This window comes from Panthera tigris, chromosome C1 (assembly GCF_018350195.1).
Source record: "Panthera tigris isolate Pti1 chromosome C1, P.tigris_Pti1_mat1.1, whole genome shotgun sequence".
Classification (NCBI taxonomy): domain Eukaryota; kingdom Metazoa; phylum Chordata; class Mammalia; order Carnivora; family Felidae; genus Panthera; species Panthera tigris.
In genome coordinates this window covers 43,879,428-43,899,759 of record NC_056667.1, presented here as the reverse complement: position 1 = coordinate 43,899,759, position 20,332 = coordinate 43,879,428, and the positions used below count along the sequence as shown (strand labels likewise).

The 20,332-nt window shown below is 53.7% G+C and overlaps 1 protein-coding gene across 9 annotated transcripts in view; it reads right to left on the bottom strand.

Annotated features, from left to right (window-relative positions):
* Positions 1-2,885: 2,885 nt before the first annotated feature.
* Positions 2,886-20,332, bottom strand: part of MROH7 (maestro heat like repeat family member 7) — a 59,267-nt gene continuing 41,820 nt past the window's right edge. For 6 of the 9 annotated variants that reach the window (XM_042997296.1, XM_007089887.3, XM_042997298.1 and 3 more), the window contains 9 exons: positions 16,859-16,996; positions 15,627-15,741; positions 12,110-12,250; positions 10,755-10,934; positions 10,009-10,164; positions 9,317-9,439; positions 5,889-5,991; positions 3,746-3,808; positions 2,886-3,211 (listed from right to left, as the gene is read on the bottom strand). In XM_042997296.1, coding sequence (XP_042853230.1) covers positions 2,967-3,211; positions 3,746-3,808; positions 5,889-5,991; positions 9,317-9,439; positions 10,009-10,164; positions 10,755-10,934; positions 12,110-12,250; positions 15,627-15,741; positions 16,859-16,996 — 1,264 coding nt within the window. In that variant the 3' untranslated portion in view covers positions 2,886-2,966. Of the gene's footprint in view, positions 3,212-3,745; positions 3,809-5,888; positions 5,992-9,316; positions 9,440-10,008; positions 10,165-10,754; positions 10,935-12,109; positions 12,251-15,626; positions 15,742-16,858; positions 16,997-20,332 lie in introns of those variants that run through there. The other 3 variants (XM_042997299.1, XM_042997300.1, XR_006221468.1) reach the window with 3 other exon arrangements.

Here is a 20,332-nt window from a genome sequence, read left to right as displayed (position 1 = left end):
CTCATACTCTGGCGAAAGAGATAGCAGGGCTAAGGGTGGATGCACGGAGGGCTGCGGCTTCCAGGACCGGGCCTGTGGCTTTTCCCTTCTAGCTGCCGCCCATGCCCGGCAGGACACCTGGTCCAAGTGCCTCCTCTCCTCCAATGCGGCACCTCCTTTTCCACCTTCATTCTCCAGCCTGCTCCCTAATGGTTCCCATTCTCACCCTTCTCATTATCTTTTCCCTTCTTGGGTACAGAGCCTACAGATCCTGTGGCTTCCATTTTTTTATTTGATTCCTATAAAACTCTGTGAGGTGAGAATTCATTTTACAGGTGATGTTGGGGGAGGCTCAGAAAAGGGAAGTGACTTGCCGAGCGCTCTCTGATCCTTCTGACTCCAGATGACTTGGGGGCGCTGGCCAATCACTGAGCCCCTGTCGGCCTCTGTTGTGCTTCGAAGCCACCTAGACCAGAATGTGGCAGCTGTCATTTGTCAAGGCCAGCCCAGACCTGGGTTCTGGCCAATGAAAGCAGCAGTGTCTTTGGATAGAAAGGGCTGAGCCACGGGAGTTGGGAGACGTTTGGGACCCAACTTCTATTGATTCTCTTGGGTGACCTTGCACAAGGCCCACTCATCTTGGAGCCCTGTCCTCATCTGTAGAATGAGGGCAGTGAAGCCAGCCTGCCTTCGCCACAACTGCATGTGGCTACTGCGACACTCCAAGGAGGCCATGCTTGTGAGCATTCTTGGCAATGGAAGAGGTTATGGACAAGGAGCACTCCCATTTCCTGCTCTCTCTTAGGCCCAGAATCCTGATGGCCCTAGCCTACCATTTATTGGCAGAGGATTGTGTGGTCAGCATCCTGGGTTCCTCATCCCAGCAGCAGCTTAAATGTACTCTATACTCTCGCCCTGGGGAATCTCACCTCAGCCCTGTCTTCGAGGAATCCCGAACATGCTTCCATCCCAGTCCTTCTGCCGAACTCCCCACTATGCAGCCAGCCAGCCACCTGGCAGATGTCTCTACTGTCACGACACCAAGCCTCTCAAGCTCACCACATCCAGCCTCAACTCCTGTCTCTGTGAAGCTGCCTCTGATCCTAAGGGACCAACCAGTGTGGGGGACACCATTGACCCAGGTCATCCACCCAGAAATGCAGGCACCACCCTCAGCGCCTTGCTCTCCCTCCCCTTCCTCCATTCTGTCAACCACCAGGTTCTGACAATTCCCCTTCCTCTGTCTCCCCAGGGTCCAGTCGTCCCTCACCACCCTACCCTGCCATCCAGGCTTCCATTCCTCCCCACGAGCTGCCAGCCAAGTCTCCTTGCCTGTGCTTTTGTTCACCACCCCTCTTTCCTTCCACCACAGAATGAGCTTTCTTCCCCTCCCTTTTATCATTTTTTCCCTTTTAGGCCTCAGAGCCCTCCTCCTTACTCCCTCCCACCGGCCTGTGTTTTAATGTGTATTTTCAGCTTGTAAGTGTTCTTGCAAAGTGTGACTTCTTTTGTGCAGACATTTTTTTATGTCCTCTTTCCCTCAGCACAAGGTTTTAGGTCCCATCCAAGGTGCTACACGTACCCCCACTGCCTCTAAGTGCTGCATGGGACTCCGTGGCGCCCGTTCACTCCCTGAGGACGGATACCCAGGCTGCTTCCTCTCCCAGGTACCACAAATAATGCTGCAATGGACTTCCTCATACATCTTTTCTTGTGGACCTCTGGGAAGAGCTCTGAGATGTGTGCCCATGAGTGAAACTGCCAGGTCATGGCATGCATAAGCTTAATATGAATGAATAGTGATGGATTTGTGTCTGGAATGGCTGCACCCATGTGCCCTCCCACCAGCAATGCCTGCGGGGTTCCTGTATCTTCTAGAGGAAGGAGCTTTCTAAAGCCGACATCTGTCCACATCTCTCCCCTGCTTAACACCCCACCACGCCTTCCCGCTGCTCCCTTAACACGGCCTCCACCACCATGGCAAGCTGGCCCTGGCCCTGATCTACACACACACACACACACACACACACTCTAGGATCCATTGAACCTACGTATCAGCAGCTGGTCCTCAGTCCCGTGTGCCCTGCTCTCCTCCATTCACGCCCACCATGTGGTCCTATTTCCAAGCCTTCTAGTGGGGGGTGTTGCCCCTGACACCCCTACTCCTGGCTGGCCTACATACGTCCCCTGAACTTCACAAGCTCCCATGAGCCCCTTCATCACAGCACCGCCCTGCTGGGCACGGATATCTTTACATGTCTCTGATACTTCCGTTAGACCGAAGTTTCTCAACCTCAGCACTTTTAACCATTTGGAATGGATAGTTCTTCACTGTGGTGGGCCGTGCTGTGCACTGTAGGATTAAGTTTAGCAGCGTCTCTGGGCTCTAATCGCTAGATGACAATAGCATCCCCTTCCGCAAGTTGTAACAAACAAAAATGTCTCCGGATATCGTCAGATATTCCCTGCATGTCAAAATCACCCCTTTTGAGAACCACTGCATCAGACTATGCGTTACTAAGGCCAGGGACTGGCCCTTGTTCTCCTCCAGCACCCAGAGCAGGCCTGGCCCCAGTTAGGTGCTCAGTAAATGCTACCCAAATGAAAGACAGCCAGCCAATCTCTGGGCAAATACCGGAGGGTGGGACTCAGAGGTCAGAGTTCCAGAAGTGCATGACGTCATGGGGGAGGGGAGTCTGTCCTTTTCCTTCCCCTAAAGGCACCCCAATCATCATCTCCTGTTGTTCTTCCACCCTCTCTGTGGGGGAGGGGACATCGAGGCACAAGGTGGACTTTTTCCATGGCCTTGAGTCTGCAATGAAGGCCACGCTCATCTCACAGATGTGCCACATGGAGCAATGGCTGCCCCAGGGCACGGGCGTCTTCCATGAGGAAACATGCAGAGGGAGAGGTAAGCCACGTGGCATTTATAGTGGGCATGGCTGTGGCCGTGGCCGCCTCTGGGGAGGGCTGGGGGCTCAGGCACATCACTGCTTCAAGGCCATCTTCCAGGAGCCCAGTGCCTGCACGATCCAGGAGCACCGCTGGTGAGAAGCGGGCAGGCTCTTGCAGCTAGGGCTCCAGCGGTGCGTGGTGGCTGGGTCGCACACCCACGAGTCCCCGTGTGGCAGCGGCCAGGAGTTCCAGCAGCAGCTGGCTAGGATGTGGTCCTGGGCCTGGGCCGCGTAGATGCACACTGATGCTTCTGGGTCGTGTCTCAGGTTTTCCAGAGCTGGGTCAGGGGGAGGAGAAAGGCTGCTTGTTAAGACCAGGTCCCCCACAAAGGTCTCACAGCGGATCCTCCCTTCTCACCCCCGTGTCTCGGCTTAGGATTTTGTTTAACATCCCTTCATTTCATCTTCCTCCCAGCCCTTCAAACTGTGCCTGCCTTTCGAAGCCTGAATTAAAATCTGCCTCCTTCAGGAAGCCTTCCTGGATTGCCCCAACCTCATCAGTTTCCCCAGTTACAAAATTAACCTGCCCCCATGAAGAGCCTGGACCACTTGCTCTGTACTAAATGGTTTGGGGCTTGTTTTCTAGCCAGGGTTCCTAGACTGTAAATTCCCCTAGGGTGGGGCTGTGTGTTCCGTGTCCTGGTGACCCCGTGGTACTTAACACTGCTCGCCAGGGATGAAGACTAGTACAGCTGGACTGAGCTGATGCCCCCTGCTTTGGGACCTAGTCCTTCTGTTTTCTGCCACCCACTTCGAGCCCACTCATTCTCTCCCTGGCCCCTGAGATCTCAAAGACACAGGGCAGGACTTACCCACTTTAACTTCATTCAGCCGGTCTTCTGTCATCATGCTCTCCATGCAGGGGACCAGGGACCCTTGAGTGTAAGCCCAGAGGTGAGTGCATCCAACTACTGACTAGGGCCCCCGCCCTCAGACCAGACCTCCTGAAGCTCTCCCACCCTCCTTGAGTCCCACAAAGGAGGACATAAACAGAGACCCTGGAACAGATTCCCCAAGAGGAGTCCTGGGAGAGACAGCAGGTCCGGAGGGCAGGAATGGCACCGGGACAGGGACAGGATCTGGGCTAGAGCTGACGCTGACAGTGTGGCCCTAGGTGGTCCCTTACCCAGGTTGGCCCTTAGTGTCCTCACCTGAGACTCAGGGAGGTTGCTGCCTCAGCTGGCCCCTTCCCCGGGGTGCTTGAGCGGTAATAATGTAAAGGACACGGAGCGCTTTGCGCCCCTTTCAGGCAGGTGTGGGGTCCTGGAGGGAATGAGACCCCGCTCCTCGGCCACGTTGTTCAGCCCTCCCCGGCTCCCAGCCTACGTGCCTGGTCCCCAGAGTACCTGCAGGTCCTCGAATGGGTCAGGCTGTACCTGTCACCTCTTGTTGGGCCCGCCCCACATTTCTCTGCCTGGCTCATTCCTATTTATCCCTGAATATTCAGCTTAACATGGTTACTTCTCCAGGAAATCCTTCCTGACCCTGCGCCCACGCTAGGTTACGTGCCTCTCTGGGCTCCCAGAGTATCTGAGTTTCTCTCATCTGTACACACTGTGATGTATTTTGTGACTCATGAATATCGCCCACCAGACCAGGGGTCTCAAGCTTAGATCCACTCGGGGTGGGGAGGTGGGAAGGGCGGTCTCTGAGGATCTTAAATCACACGCACAATTGTATGTGTGTATGCATTTTTCTAGGGGCAAGTGTTCATAACTTTTTTCAGGGTTTCCCAAACCCGCAAGAAGTTAGGGACCCCTGTACCAGGCCAGAGGTCGTCTGTGGCAGATGCAGCCTCTACCCTGCTTCGGTTCCCCAGCACAGATCCCTGGCACAGAGAACACCCCTGAGGCTGTTGAACACCAACACTTTTAGATGTGGTTAATTTGGAGCAAAAGTTAGGGAAGTCAGCATCTAGCAAATAATGTCACTCTGTGTGAGAAGCTGCTTCTGAGCAGGCCCCCACGTTCTGAGGGATGCCCCCAGTCCTGGGCTTGGCTCCTCTGTCCCTGCACAGAGCAGGTTCACAGCACACCCCCACCACTGCCATCCACATTGCCTCTAGAAGGGTTCTCTGTTTCTCTAGACTAAGCATGGATGGTACCTGATGCAGAGGGGAGCATCATACAACGTTTGCTAAATGAGCCAGTGAATGGGTGCATGGACGACTGGACGGATGAAAACCACAAGTGACTTGGGGAAAAGAACTTAAAAAAATGTTGCAAAGTGCGGGAACATCATCCTGTCGGAGCTCCTATGCACCAGGGTCTCTTGGTCCTGGTGAAGGAGTGTGTGGATATTTGAGGGAGGGGAGGGGCGTGGCTGGGAGGAGACATTCCCACCTGCCATCCGAAGGGTCTGAAGGGGATTCTGAATGAGGGGAATCGAGTTGTTTCGGGGAAGTGTAGAGTGAGCTGATGTTGAGGGAGCACCGTGACTAGCCAGTCTTCACATTATTAAAAAATATTCTCATCTAATCTGTGAAACAGGAGTTAATCCCCATTTTACAGGTGAGGAAACTGAGGCTCCGTGGGAGTAGATGACTCAGTTGGGGTCACACAGAAAGGGGATCATGGAGCTGAGATTCTACTTCACACTTTCTACCGCACAGCTTTGCCTCTCTTGCCACAGTCAATGGTAGGCTCCTGCTGGGCCCAGACCCGTACTGTACTAGGGAAGGGAGGGGGGAAACAGCAGTTCCGCTGTGCAGTTGCCAAGGTTGTGACCTGCACAAGGACTCCAGGCCGGATCCACCCTGTGGCCCACTTCCCAAGCAGGGATCTAGAGGAAGAAACACCTTTCTAATTCGCACCATGACCATCCGCTGGCCAAGTTTTGCACACAAGGAGAGGCATTTCCCAGGTGCCAGGAGGGCTGGCGGCTTCCTTCCAAGGGGAGGAAGCAAAATAGAGGGCAGGCAGCGCCCCAGGTGCAAGTCTAGCCCTGCCAGGTTACCTATGAACATGACTGAGGACTTCCGGAGGGAGGCCCGGGGATTCTTGGCATACTCCAGGCTCTGGCTGAGGAATGTGAAGGCGCTGTCTTGGTGGGTAGTCACCTGGGATGAAGAGAAAGCCCAAGAGTGCTGGGGCCTCAGAGGCACTAATTACCCATCCAGTCCTCCCAAAGCTAGGGATGGTGACCCTATCAGGCAGCCAAGCCCTGGCAGCTTGCCTCCTAAATGTCTCTGCCACCATGCTGGCCTCTGCCTGAGACCCCTAGAGACCAGGCCTCATCTGTTCTTAACAGATTGCAATGATCGTTTCCATGGTCTTCCTGCCTTGGGTATATCCTCTTCCAGTCCACCCCCTGCTACAGCTCGAAGGAAAGTTCTAAAGATAAAAGTCCAGCCTAGTGAGAATGGACATGGCATGCAAGGGACATGATAGATAAAAAGACAGGTCTGATCAGCGTGAAGGATTCAAGTTACAGAGCAGTGAAGAATAAACTGGAGAGTTAGGAAGGTCTTAAAGTCGGACAGGAATAAGACTTACCTATGCATTAGAAAATAGGAAGCCAACATCTATTCTTGATAGAGCAATGACAAAGCAATGTTTTGGGCAAAATAGTCTGAGAGTGGTGTTCAGGATGAGTTCGATCAAGTAGAAACTAGGGGGCATGGGGGGCAGGCATCCTGCTAAGAGGCTGCTGAGAAACATGAAGAAAAATCTAATATGATTACTCTCCTGTTGACAGTCTACTCTGGGCCTGGCATCAAAGCCTTCATGATCATGCTCCTCTGCCTCAGTTTCCACCACCGCCCCCCACCCCTTGCTATACACACTCTGCTTCAGTGCCAGTGGCCCCGCTACCCCCGGATCTGTGCCTGGTACTAGCAGTTGCTCCTGATTGGAGTGCCCTTCCCTCTCTTCTTCATCTCATGCATCTTTCTCATCCCTTGAGGCTCATCTCAGGAGCCACCTCCTCCCTGAAGCCTTCCACAACCCTCAGACGGAGCTGCTCTCGCCACTCTTCATGCTTCTGCAACCTATGACAGCGTGCTGTAATTATTTATATCTATGTCTCCCCCAGTGGGTCCAGAGTTCCCTCGAGAAGGGGCCAGCTCACTCAGCTCAGGGTCCTCAGCACCCTGGACAAAGGTTGGTGTAGCATAGATCCCAGAAAGCATCGGATGAATGGATGAATGAATGAATGAATGAATGGGTTACTGGTCCTTTCTCAAAGCTAAGGCTAGAAGTTGACCTTCACACGAGCAACGCTGTTGATGCTGAAAGAACAAAAACAGAATCTAGAGGAGCCTGGGTGGCTCAGTTGCTTGAGCGTCTGACTCTTGATTTCAGCTCAGGTCACGATCCCAGGGTCGTGGGATCGAGCCCTGCTTTAGGCTCCGCACTGAGCGCAGAGCCTGCTAAAGATTCTCTCTGTCCCTCTCTCTCCACCCCCCCCCCCCCCCGCCATTAAATAAATAAATAAATAAATAAATAAAATCTACGAACAAAACAAAACAGAATCCAGAGGGGTCTAACACAGAGGTCACAAGCCACAAACCACAGTCATTGGCAGAACAGTGACCAGCAGTGTTTTAAACAAGCTAAATTGATGGCTAATTAATGTCTTATAAAAATCTGGGCTTCTAGCTTTTCTCGTGAAGCCGGAGGACCTGGCAAGAACGGCCTGCACAGTGAAGTGGAGCACCCACTCGTGCTTTCAAGAGGGCCCGGGCCCTCCGGGTTGCCCCCAGCCCCCACCACTCCTGCGCATGCTCATTCTCTGGTCGCTGTAGGTATCTGAACCAGCACCCTGGCCAAACGCCTCCTCCAGACCTCTTTTTCCCTCTGGGAAATGATGGTAATAATATCAGGCACTGCATCGTGGAGGCTTTGAACATGACCGATAAGGGTGGTATCCAGCCCTTTTCGTAATCCTGGAGTCTGTTACTCTGCACGTTTTGCTAGATTGGTGTGGAGGGTGCTGGCCTGCCCCGCCCACATTGGTGTGAAGCATTTATTGCCCCAGCAACGCCTCCGCGGAAGAGAACTGCTGGCCCAAGGTCACGTCCCTTCCCAGGGTGGCTGGCTTCCAGTAACAAACGGACACAGGGGTGTAGAGCCCTGGCCCCAGTTTGGGGAATCTCACTGCAGTGTTGGCTGAGATCTCCCCCAAAGCTACGCTGCAGCTTGACCTCTCCTCGTGCCCCCTGCCCTCCCTTCCGCAGGTGTCGAACCCAAGGGTGCACCCTAATAAACCTCCTGCATGCTAATCTCTGTCTCTGAGTCTGCGTCCTGGGGAGCCTGGCCTGTGACAACAGGGGAGGCAGATGGGACTAGATGGCAAAGCTTCCCAAATGTTATGCGGAGGGACAGGGCTGCATCCTGCAGGATGCGTTCTACCCTTCTACTGGGTGTTTGTGGCCCGCTCCTACTTCAGGATGCCCTCAGGTGTTACCTAGAAAGGGGGTTCTGCGGCTAAATAAGTTTGGAAAGGGGTGCCTAGGTGGCTCAGTCAGTAGAGCAGCCAACTCTTGATCTCAGAGTTGTGAGTTCAAGCTCCATGTGGGGCAGAGAACCTTAAACAAACAAACAAACAAACAAACAAATAAATAAATAAATAACTTGGGGAATCCACGGATTCAACAACCATGAAAAATCTCAGCACCGAACATCTCAGAGCCTTTAATGACCTGATGTCACGACAACCCTCCAAGAGGAAGATGACGAGGTAGTGTTTCCCAAACTTACTCATCTTAGAACCTCTTTTCTCCCCTCGGGGGCATTTCTCGTGGGAATGTGTCACAGAGAATACACCCTGGCAATTGCTGATGCAGAAAAGGGAGTCGCTGAAGCTCTCAAAGCAGGGGTATAATACAGACAGACTCGTGTTTGAACCAGACCACTCTGGTGGCCCGAGTGGGGATGGGATCAGAAGAGATGAGAGATTCAAGGCTGAAAGAGCCAGGCGATGGCTGGATCCAGAGCCCAGCTGGGAGACATCTGTGTCTTGAACTAAGGGCAAGGACAGTGGGGATGGGGAGGGAAAAACCAGATGCAGAGATATTTAGGATATTAAAGATTGATCAAATGTGGAAGGTGACGGATATGGAGTCGAGGATAATTCTAGGTGTCTACTTTGGGGATCTAGAGGGACGGAACAGAATTGAAATGGGAAGGAAGGCCATAAGCTCAGAGAGGCCTGCTGAGCTTGAAGTGCGTGTGGTTCACCAGGGAGGTGTCTGGTAAGCCACCAGAGAAGGACACTAGAAGCGAGAAGCCAGAAATACAGATGCACGCTCAGAAGCCGACAACTTGTGGGCGGTCGTGGAATTGCCAGGCAGGATGCTTGGGCGAACAGAAGGAAGAGAAAAGGGAAGAGTTGCCCCCCTCCAGCACACTCATCAGGAACCACTTAGTCTCGAAAGCACTCACAAGGTACTTGCAAATTTTGGCCACCGTCTGCTGCTGGTTGTCCCAGGACTTCCGGCTATAAGCTCTTTTTGGCAGTTCCCAGGCCATGAAGCAGGAACAGCGGAACAGGGTCTTCACACATTTCTGGGGACCAAGAGGAGGACAATGCCAATGCTAGGGAACTCCACGACAGCCAGAACATATTCCAGAGAAACAATTTTGTGAAACTGACTTTTGGAAAATCAAATCCTGTTTGAAATGCACAAGTGCACGAGGCCCCTGGGTGGCTCCGTCGGCTAAGCGTCTGACTTCGGCTCAGGTCATGACCTCGTGGTTTGTGGGTTTGAGCCCCGCATCTGTGCTGACAGCTCAGAGCCTGGAGCCAGCCAGAGCCCTCCCCAGCCAGGGCCCCCCACTAACCTAAAAGGTGCCTCGGATGCTGTGTCTCCCTCTCTGCCCCTCCCCCACTCATGCTCTCTCTGTCTCTCTCTCTCTCTCTCTAAAATAAATCAACTCAAAAAAATTCTTTTAATCAATAAAAAAATTTAAAAAAACCACTCTGAAATGCACAAGTGCAGTTGTTCCTTTTGAGGAGGACTTCCACCACGGTGCCTTTGGGAAACAGGCTTGTCCACAACAGGTGGTTAGTGACTCTGGCCTGGTTTCCCTAACGGGAGGCTCGGCCACAGGGCCCGGGGCCTACGCACACTCACCTGGCTCACCTTGGCGTTGCCGTCTTGCATGGTCAGCAGCAGGGGCACCAAGGTGCCCATCAGCTGCTCCTCTACGGCTGGGGTGCGAGGCGACCGCAGCTTCTGGACCACCTTGCCATACAGGCTGATGCAGGAGGAGCGCACGTCCTCTCGTGACTGGGGCAGACCCGGAGGCTCAGGCGTGCTCCCTCCTCCCAGAGGCTACTTGGGCCTCTGAGCCCCACGCGGAGGCATCAGCCTTCCTTCCACTCACTCTGGGGGGGGGGGGGCCCTCCAGGCACAAGAAGCATGGAGATGGACAGAGAAAAGCGGAGGCCACCTGGTGGGGCTGATCTGGGGCCAGCATCCCCCTCACTGGAGCCTAGGTCCAGAGTTCTGCCCTCTCTCCCCAGCCAGGGCCCCCCACTAACCTAAAAGGTGCCTTAGTGCCAAGTGGAAAAAAACGTCCCCCTCTGCTGGAACCAATTAAAAAATGCGCCCCCGCCAGGTGGGCCAATTGCAACGAGGCACATGTCTGGGGAGGCTTCATTACAAAAGAGCTCTCTCTGTGGGAACCAATTAGAGAAGGAACTTTCTCCATGCAAACCACTCACAAACAGTGTGCCAGTTGGAACGAGGGGCCCCTCCCCCTGGGGTGACTCCTGTCTGCCCTGCCCCCAGAAGGCCGTGGCAGCTACTGCATCCCCCAGAGTAGTAAAGAGCCCCCCTCAAACCCTCTCACCCTCCACCCCCGTGGGATCCCTTACATCACTGAAGTGTGGGAGCAGGACCTGAAGCATCTCCACATAGACCGAGCTGTCCATCAGCTTCCGGTCCTGCCCCCTGAAGATGGTCTTGAGGTTGTGGGCCGCCTCCACCACCAGCAGCCCGTCCATACTCTTCAGGCCCTCCACCATAGAGGGCAGGAGGGCCTGGACCTTGGCAGTCTGTGGGGCAGGACCATCTGGGATGGGGGCTCCTACCTGGGCTGACAGGTGAGAGCCCCAGCCTCTGATTCACTGAGATCGACTTGGTGGAGACGATACCCCTCCAGGTTTTTGGTTATGCCATCCCACCGGCCTGGAATGCCCTCACTCAAGCTCTTCCCATCCCCAAAGTCCTCTGTGTCCTCACTCACTCCTTCCTGGAGACCTGAGGCCCTTTGTGGCCACCCCCTTGTTGGCACTAGGTAGATGACCTGTGTTGCTAGTTAGCTTGCAGTCTACATCCTGTCCCCTCGGCCCTCTAGACCCTGAGCTGCAACAGCACCAGGCAGAGGAAAACAAAGCACTTTTTAAAATGCTAAGATGGGGGCACCCGGGGGGGGGGGCGCTCAGTCGGTTGAGCATCCGAGTTCTGCTCAGGTCAAGATCTTCTGGTTCGTGAGTTCCAGCCCTGTGTCGGGCTCTGTGCTGACAGCTGGGAGCCCAGAGCCTGCTTTGGATTCTGTGTCTCCCTCTCTTCCTCTCTCTCTCTCTCTCTCTCTCTCTCTCTCTGCCCCTCCCGCAGTTGTGCTCATGTGTGAACACACTCTTTCTCTCTCTCTCTGCCAAAAATGAACCAACATTTCTTTAAAAAATGCTAAGGTGCACCAACAATCTGGGACTCAGTTTCCTAATTTGTAAAACGGGAATGATTACTGCCATCCCCAACCCCTCCTATACACACTGCCTTCAGGGTCATTGTGAAAAATCTGGATTAGAAACGATTTCAGGGGTGCCTGAGTGGCTCAGTCGATTCAGAATCTGACTCTTGATTTCAGCTCAGGTCATGGTCTCTAAGTTCATGGGATCGAGCCCCACCATCGGGCTCCGTGCTAACAGCAAGGAGCCTGCTTGGGATTCTCTCTCTCCCTCTCTCCCTCTCTGCCCCCCACCTACTCACGTGCCCTCTCTCTCTCTCAAAAATAAATAAATAAACGAACATTTTTTAAAAAGGAAACTATTTCAGAAAGAATAAAATGTATGGGGAATCTTTAAAGGCTATCTACCCACTTTACAGATGGGGCAACTGAGGCAGGGGCAGAAATGGGTTCCAGCATCTGAGAGTCCGTGATGGCCAAGCTCCACCCTTCCTTGAGCTCGGACCTGGCTGGCCGAGCTCTCCTCTGTCCTCTGCTCACCTTCTCAGTCCTGCGGGCCAGGATGATCAGGCCTCGGATGGACAGCACCTTCATGATGGGGTCCTGGTGGTTCAGGCCTTCAGCCATCCTCCCCAGAGAGTACTCCTCAGGGATCCGCCGCACCTGTTCCATCTGGAGAAGCTGCAGGGGTGATAGTAATTACTCCCTGGGCCGAGGGCCAGTGCAGCCATCCGTCTCGCCACGCACGGGGAGTGCATGCCGGATGACCAGGGGCTAAGTGTGGGGCATGAACGATTGCTATCTGGTCAGCGCTGTCCAAAGCAAGCCACGTGCGTAAATTTAAATTTTCTAGAAGCCGCATTAAAAAAGCAAAGGAGAAATCGATGAAGTTAATTTTAGTAATACATCTTATTTGACCCAATATATCCAAAGTCTTATCATTTCGGCATGTAATCAATAAAGAGATTATTGACATATTTTAGTCTCTAAGACTTTTTTGAATCAAGTCTGAGATGCGGTGTGAATTTCAAACTCACAACACATTTCAATTCAGACAGACACATTTCAGGGGCTGACTAGGCCCCAATGTGGCTGGTGGCTATCATATTGGACAGTGCTGGTCTAGTTAGTACCAGCCACTGGCTCCTGTCCCCACCCAGCCATCAGTGTTGGTGACGCCAGACTCTGTCCTCTCTGCCTAGCTTCCCTCTGCCCACTGTCCTCAGTGAGCCCCTCAGCTCAGGATTTTAACTGCCAGCCCTAGGCATATAACACTCAAGGCACCGTCTCTAGTCTATGGCACCGTCCAGAGCTCCTGACTTGGAAAACAGTTTGCCAGAGGCTGAATGTGTCACTCTCCAGCTCAGAGCCCCCGTGCCCCCCACTGACTTTCACCATCGGGCCCTACTTGCCCCTGGGGCCTCATTCACACCATGACCATCCTCACACTCTGACCGCCAACCAGCTGCTAACTAAGCTGCCCGCTGTCTGTGGAAGGACCCAGGCTTTTTGTCCTTTCTGTGCTGGCAGGATGCCCTTCTGCAAGGGCATCCACTTCCACTCGAGCACCTTGCACGGCTCCGTCTAAAACTCGGCTCCCCCTCGAAGCCATGGTTGACAATGTGCCCAGGCCTCGTCTGGGTGGGCTGCCCCCTTCTCTGGGAGCCCTGAACAGGGAAACCCCAGTGCCCCTATCTACTTATGCGTCTGCCTCCTGCCACCCCTCTGCCCTCTGGGGCTTCCTTGGGAACACAAACTGAGTGCCTCTCCTTGGGTCCCTGTTACCTAACACAAGCTCTGGGGTAGAGTATGTGCTTAGAGCATACTTTCGGTGCATGAGTTCAGGTCCAACACGAAATTCGGTTCCTTTCCTCCTTAGAACTACCCTTCCCCTATGTTCCCATGGCAGGGGTTAGCACCACCGCCCTCCACTCTCCAACCCTAAACTGGGCATCACCCTCATCTCCTTCTTCTCTCCACCACCCTCCCACCCACGGCAGCCCCCTGCCTGGTCAGCCTCACGAACGCTTCTCCCATCCGTTCCCTGGCCTTACCTCCACTGTGACTATTGAGGCCCTGTGTCTGTATGATGAAAAGAGAGAGCTGGGGAGAGGGGCAGGGCCGTGGATCAGAGTGGGAGGAGGCAGGAAAGGCTCCACCCAACCCTCCACCCATCCACCCAACTGATGCTCAGACCTGCTCTGTACCAGGTTCCGGGCTACACGCTAGAGATGCAGGGAAGCGTATTGATGAGGATGATGGTGATGATGAGAATAACAGCAGTAATACAGCTGACTCACAGACGGTGCTTCCCAGGTGCAAGCACTATTCTCAGAGCTTCACGTGAACTCATTTAATCCTCAGCAAAACCTTATGAGGTGGGCAATTTATTATCCCCATACTATAAGCGAGGAAGCCGAGACACAGGGGGGGTTCCGGGACTGGCCAGGGTCACACGGCTCCCCTGAGTTCACCTGCCGTTGGAAGAAACAAGCACGCACATAGACAGTCACAGCAGAGGTGGCTGGGGAAGCCGGGGAGGGACACGTGAGCTACATCAAGGTGCCACAGTGAACATGGTGGGCCCGGCTCTGGCCGAGAGCAGCCCACGTCTTCTGGGGAGGAGGAGAAGGCCTGGACCAGGCTGAGGACCCTTGCCCTAGGGTGGAGAGCCACTGCTCAGTGCTCCAGGGGAATGTTAAGGAAAGGGTAAGCCTAGAGCCCCATCGACAGATGAATGGATAGACAAAGGGTGGTATATACACACAAGGGAATATTACTCAGCCTTAAAAAAGAATGAAATTCTGAGCCCCTTTAACAACATGGATGAACCTTGAAGACATAAGGTTGAGTGAAAAAAGCCAGACACAAAAGGACATTGTATGATTCCACTTATGTGAAACCTACAATGGCAAGTTCATAGACACAGAGCAGAGTGCTGGTTGCCAAGGGCTGGGGAGGCAGAACGGCAGCATAGTGTTTAATGAATACAGTTTCAGTCTGGGACAGAGGCTGCATTTAGGAAGGACGACGAGTTCTGTGGACGGTGCTGACAGCTGCACAAGAATGTGACTGCACCTAATGCCCCTGGGATCTACACCTAAACATGGCTAAAAGGGTAACTTTTATGTTATGTATATTTTACCGCAATTTTTTTTTAAACTAAAGAGAGGGAGGGAGGGAGAGAGTGGGTTTGTGTCTGGGTTTGAATCCTGGATCTGCCACTTACAAGCTGTGTGGCCTCGGAAAACTTACTTAAATCTGTGCCTCAGTTTCCCCTTCTAAACTGGGGGATGAAATAACATCTGCACCACAGGATTATCATGAGGATCAAATATATGTGTAAAACACTAAGAATGTGCCTGGAAGATAGTAAGTGCTCAATAAATGTTACCTATTAAAAAAAAAGAAAAGAAATAAAACCATCTATCCTCAAATAAGTAAGCAAATGTTAGCTATAATTGTTGGTGGGTGTCCTCTTCTGGATCTGACCCTAACCAACCTCCTGATTCACCTCCCCCAGCACCCCATGGTACCCTCCACACATTCAACTCAGCTTAGATGTTACTTCCTCCAGGAAGTCCTCCCTGATGCTCCCACCACCACCACCACCACCTCCAGTCTCCTTTCTTCTGCCACAGCCTGGACTTCCACCATCATAGCACAGGTCACTCCATGGCACCCCATGTTATAATTACGGTGTCCTCCGGCTTCCCTACCGCATTGAAAATTCCTTGAGGGCTAGGCAGAGTCAATTTCATATTTGTACCTCCAACCTTGCAGGTCTGGTGCCCAGCACGTGGCACTGCCCAGCAAAGGCTGGGGTTGCCTGGGCATGAGGGGAGTCTGGGAGAGAGTAGAATGGGGTGTGGGGGGTGGAAAGAGGAGGACCAAAGGGAAACCCTATGAGGCCTTTGTATTCTAGAGCAATCATGCTCATGAAACTCTCAGTTGTTAAGTACTGTTTGCACAGGAGAAATGACTGGTCACGTGAACTGAGGTCTGTGCTCCGGGAGGCCCAGAGGAGCCTCGCCTGGTGCCCGCTGCCCCTCGGTACCTCCACGAAGAAGGCGGTGGCAGTGATCTTGTGCTTCTCGTCGCCTCTCTCCAGGAGTGGGATGAGCAGGTAGAGGATGCGGCAGAGCTCCTGGCAGGAGTAATGCACCATGGCCCTGGGGGTGAGGAGGGGCAAGCAGTCCTCTCAGGCTCTCCAGCCCCGGGGGCCTGCTGGGCGGGGTCTGGCCTGGCACTCTAAACTCTGGGCAAGTCAGGGGCACCTGGGGGCCTGTGTTCCCAGGATTTCCCACCCCGACAGGCTCTCAGAGGCCACCTGGTTTAACTGCTTTGTTTTACAGATGGGGAAACCGAGGCTCAGAGTGAGAAAGCTCGCCCAAGAGCACAGAGCATACAGCCCTTTGCATGATGCCTAGAGCACAGGAGGTGCTCAATAAATGCAATTGTATCATGAGACCCCCGGGGACCGCACCATCCTGGGCACTCAGGGCGCAGGGTTAAAGAACAGACTGTAGGAGCCACGTCACCGAAATCGAGGTACGCCTTCCCAACCTTATGCAAGGCTGTGTATGGTTGCAAGGGAAGAGCCTGGTCTGGATCAGGAGGTCATCTCCCAGCGTTGCCACTTCCTAGCTGTGTGACCTTTGGTGCATAACTGTCCCTCTCTGCACCCTGGCATCCTGCTCTGCAAAATGTGCGTTGATAATCCCTGCCCACTGGTCAGCATAATGATAGCGAAAGCTAACCTGTGTTGAGCTCTTGCCATTACCAGGGGCTGTTCAAGTACTCTATTCAACCCTCATCCCAAACCCTGAAGATGGGTCCTATTCCTATTTCCACACTACTGATGGGCACATGACACACAGAGAGGGGAAGGAACTTGCCCTGAGACACACAGCGGGGAGGGGATGAGCTGGGACTCAGACGCAGGCAGACCGACGCCAAGGCCCCACACTGAAATACTAGACCACCCCACCATTTCTGTATTAGCGTGGGCACCGAAGTCCCAAGACCGCGAGAAAAGGTGCTTTGTAAGTATACTAAGTGCTCCACAACTGCCGGGCACTGTCATAGCCACAGCCTCCACGGACCGTGCGCCATTATTCATGTGTGTGGCATCCACCCACCAAGAGAGGCGATACCCCGCCATTCAGAAAACAGGTGATGGACCAAGGGAAGGGTCTGGCCCAGAGACAGACGCGAAGCCACGTGTGTGTGAAGATGCTGGGGTCTCTGCCTCCCTGCACCCCCTGCCCCAGGGAGCCCCAGCCTCACCTTGCCAGCAGGGACACTCCGCGGTGGTGGTTCTCGGCCTGCCCCATGAGCTCCCAGCCGCCCTGGTCCTCCAGAAAGGTGGCCTCATATGAGCAGCCCATCCTCAGCAGCAGGGTTTTCACCACTTTGACCACCCAGCTGCCAAGACAAGGGGGCTGAGATCTCCCGCCACCTGCCCCCACAGGCCGGGACTCCCTCCCAGCAGCTCCCATCTGGCCAGACTCACATCTCTTGGCCATGCTGATTGTTAGATAGCGATAATTGGTGTCTCCAGACAAAGAGGCTTTTTAAAAATGATTGTTAGCTTTGAGAAAGAGAGTAAACAGAAGCAGAATTCCCTTCCTTTCAGAAATGCTGCTTTATCTTCCCGTTTCTCCCGAGCCTCTTCCCTAGAGGGAGAGGTGGGGGCCAGGCCTCCCCAGCCCAGCCCCAGGGTCCTGCCTCACTCGTCCCCACTCCTTCACGCCCATGACCGGGCAGCGCCCTGCAGGACAGTCCTCTCTGCTCACTTGTACAGTCACCTGCGCTGGCCCCGAGTCCTTCACCCCCTCAGGGCATGTAAGGAGTGATTCGCCAACCTGGAGGCACTGAAGGACCCCTCCCCCCGACCCGGACGCAGCGGCGCGTCAGGCCTGGTCCGGCCTCTCCACGCTTCCACCGTTTCCTCCATCAGCCTCCACATTTTAACAAAAATGCCGCTACCCTTCCTCCTTCCTCCCCACCCCCCTCCCAAAGATACAGCGCTAGGAGCCCCCAAGTGAGGTCTGTGCTGCTTTGCAAAAAAGGGGAGGCGACCCTAAGAGGAAGTCTGGGGACGGTGGCGCGGCTCCTTTGTCTCCCCCAAACACCCACTCCGCGAGCGTCACCTCCCTGGAAGGTTCTCAGCTTTTCCCAGCAAAGCGGAGCATGTGTTGCCCTGACCCTGCAGCGGGGTGGGGGTGGGGGTGGGGGGTGGCCAACGACCCAAGGCGGAGCTGCGTCCAAGTGCGGGGCTGCTGCAGAGCGCAGAAGTGGACTTCATTACGCGGGGCGGGGGGAAGCTCTCCTGACGCCTGGCTCAGGGAGGCCACGCTCTTCATCGCTAGACAGTCGAGAACTTCTCCGCCACGTGCTCCCCTTCCCTCCCCCACCCAGCGCCTCCTCTGCTTTCCTCTGCTTCTGTTTGCCCCGGAGCCCGCCGGCTTTCTGAGTAAGGGGTACCGGCCTCATGAGTGCGGCGGAGTCAGCATGGGTGCCCCGGCCCTGGCACGCGGTGTCGCGCTGGGATGCGGTCCTGTTTGTCCTTCCACCATCACACCTGTGGGGCAGGAAGACTGCCCCCATTTCGTAGGCAAGAACACCAGGCCGCCAAGAGGCTAAAGCAGTTTACCCAGCGGACACAGCCTAAATGATGGAACCAGCACTCAAATCCAAGGTGCTCTAACTTCAAGCCCCACCACACAAGGGCTCACCCTCCGCCCCTCAACGTGTACCCCTCTGAGCATTACACAACAGAAGCCAAAAAAGAAAAGACTGACAGGGGCACTTGGGTGGCTCAATAGGTTAAGCGTCCAACTCTTGATTTCCACTCAGGTCATGATCTCACGGTTCATGAGCTCGAGCCCCACGTGACAACGTGGCACCTGCTTGGGATTCTCTCTCTCTCTCTCTCTCTCTCTCTCTCTCTCCCCACCCCCCACCCCTTCCTCTCTCTCTCTCTCTCTCTCTCTGCCCCTTGCTCACTTGCATCCTCTCTCTCTCTCTCAAAAAAAAAAACAAAACTTTTTTTTAATGAACATTAAAAACAAAAAGACTGGGGCGCCTGGGTGGCTCAGTCGGTTGAGCGTCCGACTTCAGCTCAGGTCACGATCTCGCAGTTCGTGAGTTCGAGCCCCGTGTCGGGCTCTGGGCTGACGGCTCAGAGCCTGGAGCCTGCTTCTGATTCTGTGTCTCCCTCTCTCTCTGCCCCTCCCCCATTCATGCTCTGTCTCTGTCTCAAAAATAAATAAACATTAAAAAAATTAAAAAAAAAAAGACTGATAAACTCAACTACACACAAACGTAAACCTTCTGGATGGCAAACGACCATGAAATGTTGCAGGTTAAGTGACAAACTGGAACACGAGTGACAAAGACTTAACGTCCTTAGCACAGAAAACGCTCTCACCGGAAAAATCCCCAGCAGTCCCGTGTAAAACGGGGCAAACACTGCTCACAGAACAGGAAACACAAACGGCATTTCACCTGCCACCTCATTCAAAATAACAGGGGCGCGAATGAAAATCACAGCATTTTTTCCAACTTTCAGATCCGCAGAGATAAACGTGTCTGTTCCCTGGTGCCGGCAAAGGCGTGGGACCGTCATTCTCACACACGGCTGCACTCCGTGCCCTCGGGGGAGGGCGCTTCGGCAAACTGGGTGCTGCAGGGGGTGCTGCCGTGTTCCCCTTCATCACTCACTGCTCACCAGCACTTTCCACTGTGCGTCCCTGTTCCAGCTCGAGATTTCGATGCAGGGACCCTTGGACACGCCCATTCTATTTTCAAGAATTCGTCCCACATGTACAGTCACGCCTAGAGACATACACACGAGCTCACTGCAGCACCGTCTGTAAGTGCCAAGGGCTGCAAGTACCTAAATCGAGAGGATCCTGGTTAAATAGACTATGGCACCTTGAAACTGCACTTACGGGGATATTATGCAGCTGTTAAAAATAATGAGGCAGCTCTACATGTATGGTCTCCAAGATATAGCAGCTGCTCAAAGCAAAAATGTCTAACTGTAAAGTCCACTACCGTTGGTATAAAAACAGAAATCTAAATGTGTGCTTATCTCTGCATAAACCAGCTGGGGAAGGGTATGAAAGAACCCGGTTTTTCTGGGGAGGGTCACTGGGTAAGGAGAGGAAAGGAGACTCACCTCCAACGTCTTTTGAGACTTTTACCCATGTAAAAGTATATTACCTACACCGGTTAATAATTAAAAATAAAACGGTGGGGGGGGGGTTCCTGGGGGCCTCAGTCGGTTAAGCGTCTGACTTCAGCTCAGGTCATGGTTTCACGGTTCATGAGTTCAAGGCCGGCATCGGGCTCTCTGCCATCAGCCCAGAGCCTGCTTGGGATCCTCTGTCCCCCACTTGCTCTGCCCCTCCCCCACTTGCACGTGGGCTTGCTCTATCAAAAATAAACATTTGAAAAGGTACTATATTAAAAAATAGAAAATAGAATGGTGGGCCGTGGATACAACTCTAATACAAATAATATCTCTAGAGAGCCCGGGGGAGAAATGAAATTGTGAGCTGATTGCTTGCCGTTGTCCAGTGTCAGCCAGAGCCTGGCCCACACATCACAGCAGATGCTCCGAAACAGTTGTTGAAGAAATGTACTGGCTCTCGTAAAAGTGTGCTTCTGTTTTCTCCTTTAGTCCCAAAGCTAATTTCTATTGATCGATCGCCCTGACGACGCTCGAAAGGGCCCTCGCTGGGTGGCTCCCCC